This window comes from Taeniopygia guttata, chromosome 1A (genome assembly GCF_048771995.1).
Source record: "Taeniopygia guttata chromosome 1A, bTaeGut7.mat, whole genome shotgun sequence".
In the NCBI taxonomy this organism is placed as follows: Eukaryota; Metazoa; Chordata; class Aves; order Passeriformes; family Estrildidae; genus Taeniopygia; species Taeniopygia guttata.
This window is the reverse complement of record NC_133025.1, coordinates 64,218,696-64,233,330: the sequence shown is the minus strand read 5'-3', so window position 1 is coordinate 64,233,330 and position 14,635 is coordinate 64,218,696. Positions and strand designations below refer to the sequence as shown.

Genomic DNA, 14,635 nt, shown 5'->3' with positions numbered 1-14,635 from the left:
CCTCATATTCTTTTCTGCAGCCTATAGCCCACTCTTCAGGGTCCTCTTTCCTTTGTTGCTATGCAGTGAATAAGAATGTTTTTTAATCACATACTTTGGAAAATGCTTTATATCTACTCAACAGCAATCAAAACATGCAAATGAATCAGGATAAGAGGCAGACAGAGACTGAGGCACAGTGTCACAACAAAACCAGCAACAACAGCAACAGGACCATTCCTGACACAACCTTTTGGCTACCCCAGCAAAAACAGCCCCTCAAAACCTCAAGCAGTACTTAATATCAGACATGAATCAGTACATATCAACCCTGTGTTTTCCTTGTTTAACTCTGTTTCCAAAACCTTACCTCTCAAGAATGTAATTTCTCGGTTTGTTTCTTATTTGAAATTAACTGAAGCTCTAAAACCAGAAATTTTTACTTCTCCAGAGATGGAACACAAAGCAGCTGGACAACAAAGCTCTCCTGTGACCCCCCAGGAAAGGAATCTGGAAATCCTGGGAACTGGAATTCACCTCCCACACAGATGCAGGTCAGGTTGAGGGCTCTTGGTACCCAGTGTCAGGAGAGAGAAGCTGCCCCGGCCAGGTAAAACTGCTGCCCCCCAGCAAGAGGCAGGAATCACAACAGCCCAGGAAGTCTTCGGGGAAAATCCTTCCTCAACTTACACCTGCTAAACCTGGGCAAAACTCCACAGGGGCAGAGAAAGACAAACCCTCCATGCTGGAGAAGCGGTGCTGGAGAGAGCCCTGCACTCAGGAAGACTCTTGGGTTTTTTTAAAAAATGAGGATAACATGCTTTTTTTGTTTGGTTTGATGGTTGGTTGGGGTTTTTTGGCTAATCCTGTTCTCAGAAAGGCCATTTTACTTTAAACTTTCCACAGCAAAACATTCAGCTCCAGGCATCTACCCTGGGTCCCAAACATCAAGGTTTAGCACCATAAACAGCTGAAACCAGGGCCCATGTCAGGAAGTGCCTACAGATCTACATAGTGGTGGAACTGCTGGTTCAAGTGATTAGATGGAATCAGATTTACAAATAACAAATTTGTAGGTTTTGAAGATTTAAAGCAACCGGTCATAAGGGGGGATTGTGTCATTAACAGAATTAAAATATGCATCTCTGATCAAGTGACAAAACACAGCACAGACAAGGTAAAAAGTAAACCTTGAACTACTGTTATTTTCTTTTCTCCATTTTGATATCAAGCGTATCAAAGTGATGGAGGTTTACCTACATCCCTTTTCTGCTACAAGAAGTAGCAGACCTCTCTAAGGAAGCAGAAACCAGACTTTCAAGTGCAGAGGACACAGCTTTGAGCTGCTGCCCAACAAACAGGCTCAGGCTCCAGCTTGAGCAGCTCCAGCAGGGGAAGGTTCCAAAGACCTCGCCGTGCTGTGAAACACCCAGCTGAGCCAAGGTCTGTGTGCCTCTTGGGAAACAATCCTCCGGGCAGGGGAAGGCAGAGATTGACTGACTTCTTCCTCTGTAGTACTTTAAAAATACAGGGTAACTGTGGTTTCTAGTGAGGCCAAGAACCAGGCACAGGTGGTCTAGTTTAATCCCTTCATTATGTAAAAGCAAGGTAAAAAAGACCTCATGTCATACAGGTCAAACAATCTCCCCTCTCTTTCCTGATTATTGCCCACATCACCCACAGCCCAGCAGAGAACTACAGAATTTGTATGTCCTGTCTCAATTCAAAAGCCAAGACTTCTTTTATTTCTAGCTTATGGGGAAACTCACTTCCACACCAGTCAATCAGCTCTCACCCTAACCCTATTTTCTCTCCACCTCTGTTTGAGAATGAGACCTTTGAACCAAGGATATTACATTTAAGCATACAGCCTCATAAATCATACTGCTGTAATTAAGCCTAATGTTATGTTCCCTCACACTGAAGCTGTGCTCTGTGAACAAGTTAAACTTCTGAAACAAACCAACTTCCCCTGGGGCTCAGGGCCTGCTTGATTCCCCTGAGGCTACTTTGTGGAAAGCTTTGTCTCATTGTTTATTTAAAGATGGCACTGCTGTTAGAGTATTTGAAACTAGCATCAAAATAAGGTTGTTATAAAAGCTGGAACGGTGCCTAATTGCTGGTGAGAGTGGATAATTACAGAGGCTATGAGCTTTGATATATGGATTGAATAGCAAGGTGTGTGAGATACAGAGGTGTATTTATATGACTACATCTCCACTTAAATGGCATTTATTATAAGATCAATGAAAGTAGTTAATAATGCATAGCTTATTAGTTATCACAGAAAATAAATACACTGTGCAGCTGAAAAGTGTACATCACCATATATTCAAAGCAGCTGCAGAATTCAGACCTGGGCTGCTGCATTAGAAAGACAACCAAGAGAACATATTCCTGAAAATGCCAATCCTACACAGTATTTTAAAAAAAAAAAAATCAGAATCACACAGTCAAAACTGTCAAATTTTATTAGTTCTGTCAGTCTACAGGATAAAGTACCTAAGAAACAAAACATACAAGTACTTTTTCCCCCAGAAAAGCTGAAATTCATACTCCTGTCTCTCTTTTAGATATTATTTGATTCTCTATGTGTCAGAATCAAATCATGATTAATTCTAGTTATGCCACTCTCACTTTCTTCAGGCTTTTTATTCTTTCCTGACTAATTACTTTTTTCCAGCTGGCACATGAAAAAACAAGTTTGCTATTTAATTAAAGGACAGACACTCTGTTCCTTAACCATAGCTTACACATACAGACAGCAGGAGAGAAAGGTTGAAAAAATGAGTGCACTGATGAAAACACTACATTGGTGTCTTGGAAGCATCATCAGTCAGTACATCTTTTCTCTTAGCACCATTCCTGAAGCCACCAAGATGACATACTTTAGCCTCTGCTATAATTTGATTTATGTTGCTTCTTAAGCACTTTCTACTTCATCTTGTCTCTTCACAGAGTATGACTGACTCAACCCCTCAGTGAAGTCAAGTTCAACAGGACAAGTAAATTCACAAAAACCCAGTGGATAAACCTGAATAAATCTGGGTTTTGAGTAAGGAAGTGCCAGCAAGCACTTCCACAAATTAAGAGAAGTTGTTCAAGAAGAATCAACATTACGTGCAAGGAAATGAGTCCCAAATATTTTACAACAAAATTTTTGCTGCTTATTAGAAGTAAGTCTCAGCACCCCTCATCACCCAGGGCCATCTATCACAAAGCAGGCAGGTCCTGCTGCATGCTCCATTAATTATGTTCCAGGAGATCTCTCACTGCACATTTATGGAGGTGAGACAGGAATGCAGCTCCCCATGGCAACTAACAGGCTCATCGTCAAAATTTCCTGCAGCTGATCCTGGCCATTGTCATTATTTTTTTCCCACCTCTCCAGTGAAGAATATTTTCTTCCCCTCATTGTAGTGATAGGTGATTAATGCCGTTTTAATTGCCACCATGCATTATTTGAGAGCATTCATAGCCAAAATACTGGGAAAGGTGGTCTCAGCACCAGCCTAGGACAATGTGAGATCAATGGATTAATTGCCTGGCCCTGCCACACATGTCCTGTGGGACATAAGGCCTCCAGCTGGGCAGAAGCCAAAACACACTAAAAGCTAAAGAAATAAGGGGAAGCCCTACAGAATTAGCACAGTTCAATAATCCAGTATCAAACCTATCTTGCAGTGACAGAACGCTACCAATGGATGTAAGCTTTTCCCACACATTTTCTCGACAATCAGCTCATACATCCAAAAGCGTTCTCATTTTTTAAAAGGAAGGAAGGCCTTTAAAAGGAAGGAAGGTGAGGAAACTCAGAGAGCCTTGAGGTTGGAAAAGCCAGACTACACATCATCAGTGCCTCAAAGCAGCATCCAAACCCAGCGGGAGCCCAAAGCCAAGCAGAAAAAAAGAGCAGGGAATTTCTTGGGCTCTCAGTACCTCAGAAATCCAGAGGTCTGCAGGAGCCAACAGGAATTGCTGAGGCCTGAAACCCTCTCCTTTACCATGATCCAGATGCGCCCCTCTCCTTGTGGGATCCACAGTCTGGAACATTCTCCTGGAGACAGATATTTACTCCTCTTCTTCCAAAACTGAGCAAAACTGCTGTCTTTTAAAATATAGACTGAGGAGCAAGAATTGGAGCAGCAGTGCCCAACTTCCCTGCTCCCATCCCACCCTACAGCACAAGCCCCACATGCACAAGAGAGGTTCAGTTTCCTCTTCTGACTAAGAGGGATCAAAGCTGAAAGCACAGCCTTCATGCTTACACCCAACAGCTGTTTATGGCACTGAAACCATTCAGAGACAAGGAGGGTGAGGGCAAGGACACAGGCTTCTCCAGCTCCAAGAAGTGTTCAAAGCATTTGGGACCCACTGACAGAATGTAGTTCAAACAACTCTCAAAGTCTCTTTGTACAGGGAGGTGTGGAAAGAAACTCCTACCCTCACCTAACACCTCTCAGCATGCTCACCTGGACACAGGGCCGCAGATCCTCTGTCTCATAAAAAGGGATGGTTTACATCTCCTGAACTACACCAGAGCAAGGCTTCCACACTCAGGTTACAGTAGATATAAACCTGGCCCAACACATGATCTGGACATTGAGCATGTAAAAATTTCTGCTCTGGCAAGTGACGAAAAAATACTCCAAAATTCAAGAAACAGCCTCTGCTTTGAAATCGCCCTCAAAACTCATGTGTTGAGCTGGATCAACCCTTCAAGGAGTGATGTCCCTGACGTGACAGACTTGCCCTGCTTGGAGAGGTGCTGTGCACTTTTTTACCTTATTTATAGAATGGCCTTGCTCATGTTTCATTTAAGAAACAATTAGCCTTTGCCAGCTTAAAATAAACAGGACTCTCTCTCTCTGCTGAACAGTCATTAGCCCTGAGCTGTATTTCAAGTTGTTGAAACAGCAGGAGACTCCCCAGTGGGCTCAGTAGTGTAAAGAGAGGTGCTGAGCGAGAGCAATCCGAGCAAGAGTAATCAAACAAGGATTCCCATCAGTCAAATGAAGCAAGTAATCATTCCCAACCCTACCCCACTTCGTCCTCACCAACTAGGGGAACCTTTGGACAGTGAGGCCTCCTCTTTCCAGAAGTTTGCAGAGAACCTGCAGGCATGCAGAAGGTGCAGGAGTTCAGCAATTGTTACACACCAAAAGTGCAGCTGGCCAAGCTTTTTCCCTGAATATAAGAGGTTTTTCTGCCTCCTGTGTTGCTGCAGCCAGTCCAAAGGCAGCAACTTAAAGAACTGGTGCAGATAATGTCACTTGGCATCACAGTTTTAAATTTCAGTCCAAGCTCTTGTACCACCAACAGAGGGGCCAGCATTCCCATTGAGTAGCCATGGGAGTTTTCCAATGGTGACTTCTAGCTTCCCAGAGCTCCTCCACTGCAGCCTCCTGGTTCTGCAGCTGCCTTTACCATGCCACAGAGCAGGGCACAAAAGGCCAGTACTGAAAAGCCAACAGAGGTACATCAGCATTCTTGAACTCCTGTCTCATCCCAGGTAGTTTTCTTGGCTAAAAGAGAGCCTGGATAGAACATGTTGGCTCGAGCTCACTTGTTTCTTCTAGTAAAGAGCTCCCATGTGCCCTAGGCAAGCCTGGATCTTGGCTTCTCCTCTATAAAACTGGGAGTAAATGTTCTGCCTTAACTCGGAGGGATCAGAGGAGGATCAGCAGTCTGAATTCTGCGACAGGAAGATGCCAACACGTATTCAAGTGACAGTTGTACATGCACCAGTCACAGCAGGAACATCCACGACACCAGCAGGTGTTCTCAAAAAGGAGGAACACAATGAAAAGCAAAAGCACGGCATACTCAGCTTCCTCCGGATGACAGAACCCAGCGATGAGACACAACAACACCACCAACCAGCAACAGACCATGCCAGCAAAAAGGAAGTGCTGGGGAGAACAAGAATAAGAAACAATATCCAGCAATTAATGGCTGCAGAAAGCAAAAGTTTTCAGACGGAATTTAAAGTTGTAAGAGTCAGCAAAACAAAAGATGTGAGACAACACGGGGAGTCACGGAGAGATGAGGTGCCAAATCAACAAACAGAGGAACACACCATGGAAAAACACTTGTCAACAGATCAAAAGAGTGAACAGCAAGGATTGGATGCAATAATAAGATTTAAAAAAATATAAAAGACCTTGAACACCAGCTCTTTTCCAGTAACAGCAGCACACCAAGTTAACCTAGGCATTCATTGTTTGCATTTTCACACCAGCAGTCTCCCCATCACAGGGATCTCAGAATACAGGGAGCCTAACACAAACATGGGAGCGATACCCAGGCACACATTAACTTGACCTACTAAGTTTCACTGCTACTCCAAGGGTACCACTAATGTTTAAGCAGATATTTACTAGAGTCCGACCTGCCTTGCCAATCGTGTCACTTACAACCATGCAGCACAGGAGCTGTTTCCAGCGGTAAAGGTTTCAGGACATGCCACAAAGTCACTGAAGCTCCTGCAGCTCTCCTACAATCATCAGAGGGAAGCACTATGCCCTCCGGATAGGTCACTGCAACCGAACTACAGGATGGTTTTAAAAAATGTATCAACGTAAAGAAATATATCACTGTCATTCTGCGCTGAGACTTTCCCTCCTGGATGCCAGAAGGGTGATTTGAAGCGGTCACTGTAAATAAAAACCTGAAACAAGCAGCGGTTCGGTGAAGTAAAATGCATCTTTTCACCTTGCAAAGAGAAAGAGCTCACGGGAAATGGCTCATCCCCTTGAAGTTAAACATCTGATTATAAATATCACTGACAACCAAATTGTGCTGGACACCAACCTGAAATAAAGGGATGCACATTTAACGAGCAGACTACGACGATGAGCAAGAAAGCAAAGGCTTTGCCTTTTACGTCTTTGTCAAAAATTCTCGGACGGGCAATTAAACCCAATTAATTAATTCAAAGGTCAGCTATACATAAAGACCGTAGGAAGGCGTTTGGGCAGGGCAGAGAGCGGGCTCTGGTGCCGCGCTCGGGCAGCCCCGGCAGGAGCCGAGCGGGGATCCCGGCACCGCCGGCGGCACGGCGGCCGCCCGGGCCCCGCTCGGGAACTTCTCTCATCCCCTGCCGCTCCCCATCACTTCCTACTTTCCCCGCTCCGCCGAGTAGCGCTGCCGCCCCTTCCTGTGCCGCCGCCGCCGCCGCCGGCGCTGCCCGCGGGCCGGCTCCGCGCTCGGCTCCACTCACCCCAGCGTGCTGATGAACCCATTGACGGAGCCCTCCGCGTACAGGGACACGATGTCCCCGATGTACAGAAAGCTGGACATTTTCTCAGACATTCTGGTTCATTTTCCAGCTGGGTTCCGCGCTCCTCCCCTTCGAGGTGAAAAAACAAAAATTTTTAGAAAAACCTAAAATGAAATCACAGCGAATGACAGCGATCCCTGGGGGAGCCGGGGGCTGATGCGGGCGGGCGGGGGGCTGAGCGCGGAGGTGCCGAGAGGGCTGTGACAGGAGCGCGGTGCGCGGCTCTGCACGGCCCGGCCCCCGTCCGCCCCCCGCGCCTCCGCCCGCCCCTGCCCCGCCCCGGGCGGCAGACCGAGCCCCGGCTGGGGACCGAGCCCCGGCTGGGGACCGAGCCCCGGCTGGGGACCGAGCCCCGGTTCCCCGCCCGGCCGGAGAGGAGCTGCCGAGACCCACGGTCAGTGATTCCCCGCGGGCGGCTCCGCGGGGCTGGCAGCCGCAGGGGCAGCGGCTGAGGGGCGCAGAGCCCAAGCCGGGGCCGTGAGGGGACGGCACACTCCCCACAGCTGAGAGTGTGTGCTTGGTGTGTCACCCTCTATTTGATGGCTTTGCAAACTTCAGGAACCACAGCTCTCGTAGTTAATGTTTTTAATGAGAAGAAGAGCATCCTGCGGTGCTGTGCAGGAGGTCACAGAATCACAGGATGGGTCAGGCTGAAGGGGCTACAGTGGATCAGCTGGTGCCGTCTCCGTGCTCCAGCAAAGCACGGAGATGGCATCACCAGGGTACAGGGCACAGGATTGTGTCCAGAGGGTTCTGGAATATCCCCAGTGAAGAGACTCCACAGCCTCTCTGGACTCGGTCACTGCCCAGGACAGAAGTTGTGCCTCCTGCCCAGGTGGAACCTCCTGGGCTCGGTCCCTGCCCGTGGCTCTGGTGCCATTGCTGGGCCCCCAGAGCAGAGCCTGGGCCCTGCTCGGAGCCCTCCCTGCAGCCAGGGACACCCAGGGCTGAGGGCCCCTCTCAGCTGGGGCTCCTCTCACCACAAAAGCATACATTTCCATAAGAAAATTACCACCAAATTTAACAATAAAAAAACCCCACTCTTGATGTAGACAGCATGTGGAAGCCCTCTGTTCCCAGGCCATTGCAGCTATCCCAGGCAGAGCTGCCAGGGCTCCCCCCCATGCCCGGCTGGAAGGGGCACGGCTGCCAGAGAGGCTGCAGGCCTCACCTCGGTGGCCAAAGGGGCTCGAGGGGCTGCACAAACCCACAAATTCTGCTTCAGTTCCCTGCCCAAAACCGAGGACCAGCCCGCCAAACCACACAGCCAGTATGGGATGGAAGTGCTCAGTTCCAAGGTAAGGCTATCCCCAGCTGGGGACTCTAATTCTTAGAAATACTGTGCATTCTTTAAACAGAAATGTGATTTTCACTAACAGTTCCAAGAAACAAACTATTTCTACTTTTTATGATTTTGCAGGTGTAATTTACCTGAGACAGCTCTCCAAATTACAAGCAAACTCAGTAACAGTATTTGTTAACCACTGTATTTTTTAAAAAATACTGTTTGGAATTTTAAAATAACAAAGAAATTATAAGAATTATAAGAAATTTATAAGAAATTAATTATAAGAGTTAAGAAGTTATAAGAATATTAATCTAGTCACAGGAGTGTGCAGACCGCTGGTAGTGAGTAACAAGCTGAAGGTTTCACACTTAAATTTAATCTCTCAGATCTATAACTTCCAGTCTTATTGCACTTCCGAGCATAAATTGTTGAGATAAGAAATGAGTTTCTAACTTTAAAAAAAAGGGTCTTAGCATCTAGATGTATGCTACGCCATTCTAGAGGTCCCTCTTTTGCTCTCTTCTGGTGAATATATTGGATTTGCCACTTTCTTTTGTACCCACTGGGATACAAAAATGCCAGCAAAGACCCCTCCTATGGAGACAGGCTGAGAAAGTGGGATTTGTTCAGCCTATGGAAAAGAAGGCTCTGGAGAAACCTTATAGCACCTTCCAGTACCTAAAGGGGGTTTACGAGAAAGCTGGAGAGTGACTTTTTTAAAGGGCATGGAGTGATAGGAGAAGGGAGAATGGCTTTAAACTGGAAAAGAGTGGATTTGGATTGGATATTAGGAATAATTTCTTCCCTGTGAGGGTGCTGGCTCAGGGTGCCCAGAGAAGCTGCCCCATCCCTGGAAGTTCCCTAGGCCAGGTTGGACAGGGCTCTGAGCAACCTGGGAGAGTGGAAGGTGTCCCTGCCCATGGCAGGGGGTGGCACTGGATGGGCTTTGATGTCCCTTCCAACCCAGTCCATCCTGTGATTCTGTGTACACTCATATACAGCCCCTATGTCTGACACTTCCCAAGTTTTTCCTGGAGTCACCAGAGTTGTTAAATCCTTCCTGGAAATGCCATATGAAGAGAACAGGTGACAGAGCCAGCCTTTGGACCAGAAAACCAAAGATGAGGCCCTTCAAAGTGCCCCAAACACACGCAGCAAACCCCAAAGCTGGACTAATTTAAAACTTTAATTAAATTAGACCAGAATTAGATCAGAATTAGAAACTGAAAGTCCAAGCAGCACAAGGCACCAGAGGGCAGAGAGGCTCTGGCTCCCTGCCCACGTGCTGACTGAGTGAAAAGCATTGACCCAGGGGCCCTCCAGGAGCCACCACGCAGAGGCCTCCGGTGTTTTATTTCTTGGAAATTTAGCTCTGGATAGCTTGAGCTGAGCAGCAAAGGCTTTACAATGCACTGACAATATCCTTTGCCCTCCTGACCCTGTTTATCTCAGCCATTTTATACCAGGCTCTAATGGCCTAATTAAGACCCTTTAGCCAGAGCAGTTTCACATTTCCCAGCAGTAAATGAAATCCTGGCATGCCTTAGATCAGTGGGAGTATTCCTGAGAATGAACTTCAGAACTTGGCCAAGCAGCAGGCCTGGGTGTCCTTGGTGTGCCTGGGAGCAAAACCCCATTTGGGACCATTCTGTCAGGAGGGGACAGCTCTGTTGGCTAAACACAGGTAATTGGGGCTTTCTGAAATGTCCTTTGGCACATGAGACATGCCTGTGGGTTGTCAGCAGCGAGGGAGGACTGCTGTGTCCTTGACAGCTCTGCCTGCATGGGGAGAAAGGGGCCCACAGGTTTTGCCACTACAAGAAGGTTAATTCAGGTCACTTTGGAAAATATTTGGCACATGCTTGCCATGGCAAAGTTGGAAACTGATAGGAGTCCTACACCTGCAGTCATCTCTGCTTCTTTTCCCCTCCCCAAGGGAATCAAGGCACAGGCTGCCTTCCCCTTCACTTCTAGGATTGTTCATCTTGGCTCAGGCTGGATGGTGCCAGCAGCTGAACGCAGTTGCCACCTCATAGCTGTCCAGTGGTAAACATGGAATGAACTGGAAATCTCAATCCAAGCAAGGAAAGCTGTTAACTAGAAATGAGTCCTATGAAACAGCAGTTTTGCAGGAAAAGTCACAGCCCAAAGGCAGTCAAGTATTTAGGCTTCATTTTAAACCTGTGCCATTGAAACACCCTGATAATCTCAGGTGATTTGTATGCTCAAAATAAGCCAGCACTTACCCACTTTTGTAGACCAGGTCTTAAATTGGTAGAAAGATCACCCTGGAAAAGCAGATCTGATGAACCCTTGTTCTTCTTCTCCTTGGAGACAGGAAACATAAGTAGTGACAATCCTCCAGCATTTTTAATAAGTATTAACTCTCTTCTATTAAAAATAATGATTATGCCTCTTTGAATGCTAGTTTTAGAAGATGGTATCTGGAAAAATTTAATGAAAACGAAAGAGATTTTGTCATAACAAGTCTACATAGAAAAAGATAGAAAAGGGCCAGATATCATAATGGAATATTGCTTCATTTTTCTGGAGCAGAAATATACCAAATGGGTTATTTGGATAAATATGTATATTTTTACTACATTTTTAACCTTGTAATTAGCTGCAGGGTGAAGGTGAGGCTGCTTAGTCGATAACTTGGATATGTTTTCCATCAGTTATCTCTGGTAATCTTTTGTTCCAAAGCTGGGAATACAGGCTTTGCTGTGAAACAGGACCCAGATGCAGGAATCATCAGCTGGTGCTGACAGACTGCCCTGGTGCACATATTCCTCTGTACATTGTAAAAGTGAGGAACTCTTCCTTTCTCAATTCTCATTTCTAGTCTATTTCTTATTTTCAGAGAAGAAAATATTCAAGCAATTTCTGCAGTGGTACTCTGACATTAAGTCTCTTTATAGAAGCATTTGACTATATTTTAATGCAGGCAAATTTTACCTTGATGTCTAGGTCCTAGATTTTGATGTTCATTCCAGTGCTGAGGCACAGAGGAGAAGCAGCTTATCCACAGAGAGTTCAACACAAACACCTCATTGCAGCACTGAGAATCCACCTTAGATGTGAAAATACACAATATTGGAGAGTCCTCAGACTCCAAAAACTCACTGAGTTAAACAGGCCGATGTCATCCTATTCCTGCTCCTTTTCCACCCCTCACATCTTAGGGAGATGTCTGAAATTCCTGCTCACCTTGTCTAAACAGGGGAGGCTCTTGACAGAAGCTGAGCTTTTTATGCATTTGAAAATTGTCTGATTGGAAAGGTTTTCATCTCACTCCTACACAGCCTCTCTGCTGGATGAAGTTACAGATATATGGGCCACTCACGGAACCAACCAGAGGCTTATACAACAGGCAGCATTGATGTTTGTTTTCTTGAGAGCAGAGGATAGTGCTTTCCAGCTGCAGGGGAAGAGGGGGAAGAGAAGAATGCCTTTAACTGTTTTAATACAATAGATGTAGATGGGAGCAGGCCAAAATCCAGATAGGCACCCCAGAGCTTTAGCATGAAGCTATATGAAAGTTTGGACTCAAAGCTTTGGGTTTGTTTCTTATCTTTCTAATAGACAAAGTAAAAAAAAAAAAAAAAAAGAACAAGCCATTCCAGACATGTTGGTATTTAAAATCCAGCTCTGATTTTATAAGCCCATCTGTAGCTGGAGTATATGTAATAAACTTATCTCAAGCAATGCACAATTAACAGCTTACTTAAGGAAGGCCTGGTTTTTCAAGGCATCCAATGAAGTTTCCCACAGCAGCTGAAGACACCCATTAACTTGTGGATATTCATATTTGAGCCAGCCAAGCTCTTCCCTGAGCACAGTGGCATTTCAAAACAGTGGGATGTATAAAATCAGCATGAGTTGGCCCACGAGTTGGATCAGAGAGCCCCAGAACAGCTCATTTTGACAGTACCCGCACACAGGAATTGATTTACTGCTGGTAGAGCTTTGTTTTACTTTGCCTGTAGCAAACGTCAGAGCAGGAGCTGATTTCTTAAGAGATAGCCAGCTGTGGGGGACTCATTTTGCCTTTTTTCTGCTTGTGAGAGTTAACTCTTTCTGATATTGTTTCAAACAATATGTTGGTGTTGGAGCCATACAAATATCAAGCATTTGATTAAAAAATATTACACCGACAGAATACCCCAGGAAAAAAAAGGCTTGACAGAGATAAATGTGATTTAGTAACCTAATAAAGCAGTGAATCATGCAAAATAAGCATCATTACTTGGTTGAGAATAATGAGAAAACCAGAATATGGAGCATTCACTGCTGGTTTACCTATTTCATTCAACCCGGCTTAGGCAGGAACAGGAAATTCCAGCTCAATTCCTAACGCCTTGTCTTGTGAAGGACTTTCCCTTGGAGGGAAACACATTTTTCTTAACATTAGAAAATGAGCACCTCTTGCAGATGACCTCTTGGGGGTTTCACTTGGAAACGGGTGTGAGATTTGCATCCTCACTGTCCAGGCACACTGGGTCACATTGTGACAAGTCAGACAGGGCTGTCTGACTTGCTCTTTGCTACACCTGAATTTACAAGAGCTAATATACCTATTAATTCAAGTATTTAAATAATCACTGCCTTGCCTTAATAATCTCTTGAAAGAAACAAACCTAGAAATAAAGAAAACTGAAGCTATTTGTGAATTAATACCTTAACTAAAAGGAGTTTAGATTAAAGAGGAAGCTTGGTCACCCTTCTAGCTGTGGCAAACGACACAGCAGCTATGTAAATAAACTCCTGAGAGCAGCTTCAAGCCATTGCAATGAAGATATTTCCCCTTGCCATACATTCGAGCCTCTCAGGAATCAGTTTCCAACTGTTCCACCACCTAAGCTGTCCATTCAAAGAGCCAAACACGAAAATCCAACTGAAGCAGAAAGCACAATGTGCCTTTCTCTGGGGAAAAAAAATAAAAAAATAAAAAACACCACCAAAAAAACCAAGCAAACCAACCCCTACAGAAAGGATGCTTTATTTAGAGGGTTCAGGAAGTTGAAGCGTTGCCTTCTATCAGCTCCCGACCACAGAGCAAGCATCAGGAAGCACACAAAAATGAACTCACTATTCCTGCAGGGAGCAAGTGCCAGCGGCTACGCCGGCTTTGCTTCCAACCTTGCAGCCCTCCCTGCCAGCCCCCACAGGCTTGTTAATCAGCCACTGTCTCTTGGGGCTGCTGGGCTGCTTCAAAATGAAGCCTTTTCCTACCAAACACAGAAAGGGGCACTTACCTTGTTTGAATTTTCTCTTATGCCAGCTGTCCTGAGACTTCAGAAACCTGAAAACACAGGGGGGAAAAGTGAATCATCACCATAAAAGGGAGGAAAAAAGCCTCCTGTAGAGGACAGTGAGTGTAATTCAAAACCAATTGTGCTTTGAGTGCTGTCATTAATACTGGCTGACCCAATAGCAGCACTTACAGTGTGGATATAGCATCAGCAATATACAGCAGTTTTAAAAAAAAAATATATATTAAACCATGCAAGCAATATTCCACTTAAACTCAATGTTGCCTTTTTTTTTTCCCAACTCCAAAATTGAGAACGTTTTGCAAAAATTTCCACAGTAAAGTCTAAGAAAAGCAATGGCTCTAGTAAGAGGTCTAAAAAAATTCAGCTGTATTTCCAAGCTGGATAAAGTGGCAATTTTTGGCAACTAACTAAAGAAGTGAAAAATATCTGTAATTTCTGTATGGCTGCAGTTTATTTGCAGACATGGAGCTTGGAAAGCATACCTGAGGAATACCTCCCTACCTTTCCTAATTTTATCATGCAGAGCCTCAGAAAAGATGCTTCAAACCTGTGGAAGCTTTACAGTTCAGGACTGCTTTAAAAGGCTTGTGCTTTTGATGTTCTTTCTGACCAACAATTTTTTTTTTTCCCTTTCTGAAAAGATTTTGCAAAATAATACAGCTCTATTTTTTTGTCAGAATTGTCTCCTTTCACCAGCATACTGTCCATGTTTAGAGTGAAAAAAAAAAAGAGGGCTATGAACAGCTTTTTTCTTTTTTGGGGCACAGTAAAAATTAGCAGGGGGGAAAAAAACTGTGACTAGTTTTG

At 45.1% G+C, this 14,635-nt stretch overlaps 1 protein-coding gene across 2 annotated transcripts in view; it reads right to left on the bottom strand.

The window, feature by feature from the left end:
• ITPR2 (inositol 1,4,5-trisphosphate receptor type 2) overlaps positions 1-11,965 on the bottom strand; it is a 246,663-nt gene extending 234,698 nt beyond the window's left edge. Inside the window, exons 1-3 of one of the 2 annotated variants that reach the window (XM_072923748.1) lie at positions 11,676-11,965; positions 10,796-10,876; positions 7,202-7,330 (exon numbers count right to left, since the gene is read on the bottom strand). In XM_072923748.1, coding sequence (XP_072779849.1) covers positions 7,202-7,293 — 92 coding nt within the window. In that variant the 5' untranslated portion in view covers positions 7,294-7,330; positions 10,796-10,876; positions 11,676-11,965. Of the gene's footprint in view, positions 1-7,201; positions 7,529-10,795; positions 10,877-11,675 lie in introns of those variants that run through there. The other variant, XM_030263492.4, reaches the window with a different exon arrangement.
• Between the last annotated feature and the right edge of the window lie 2,670 nt (positions 11,966-14,635).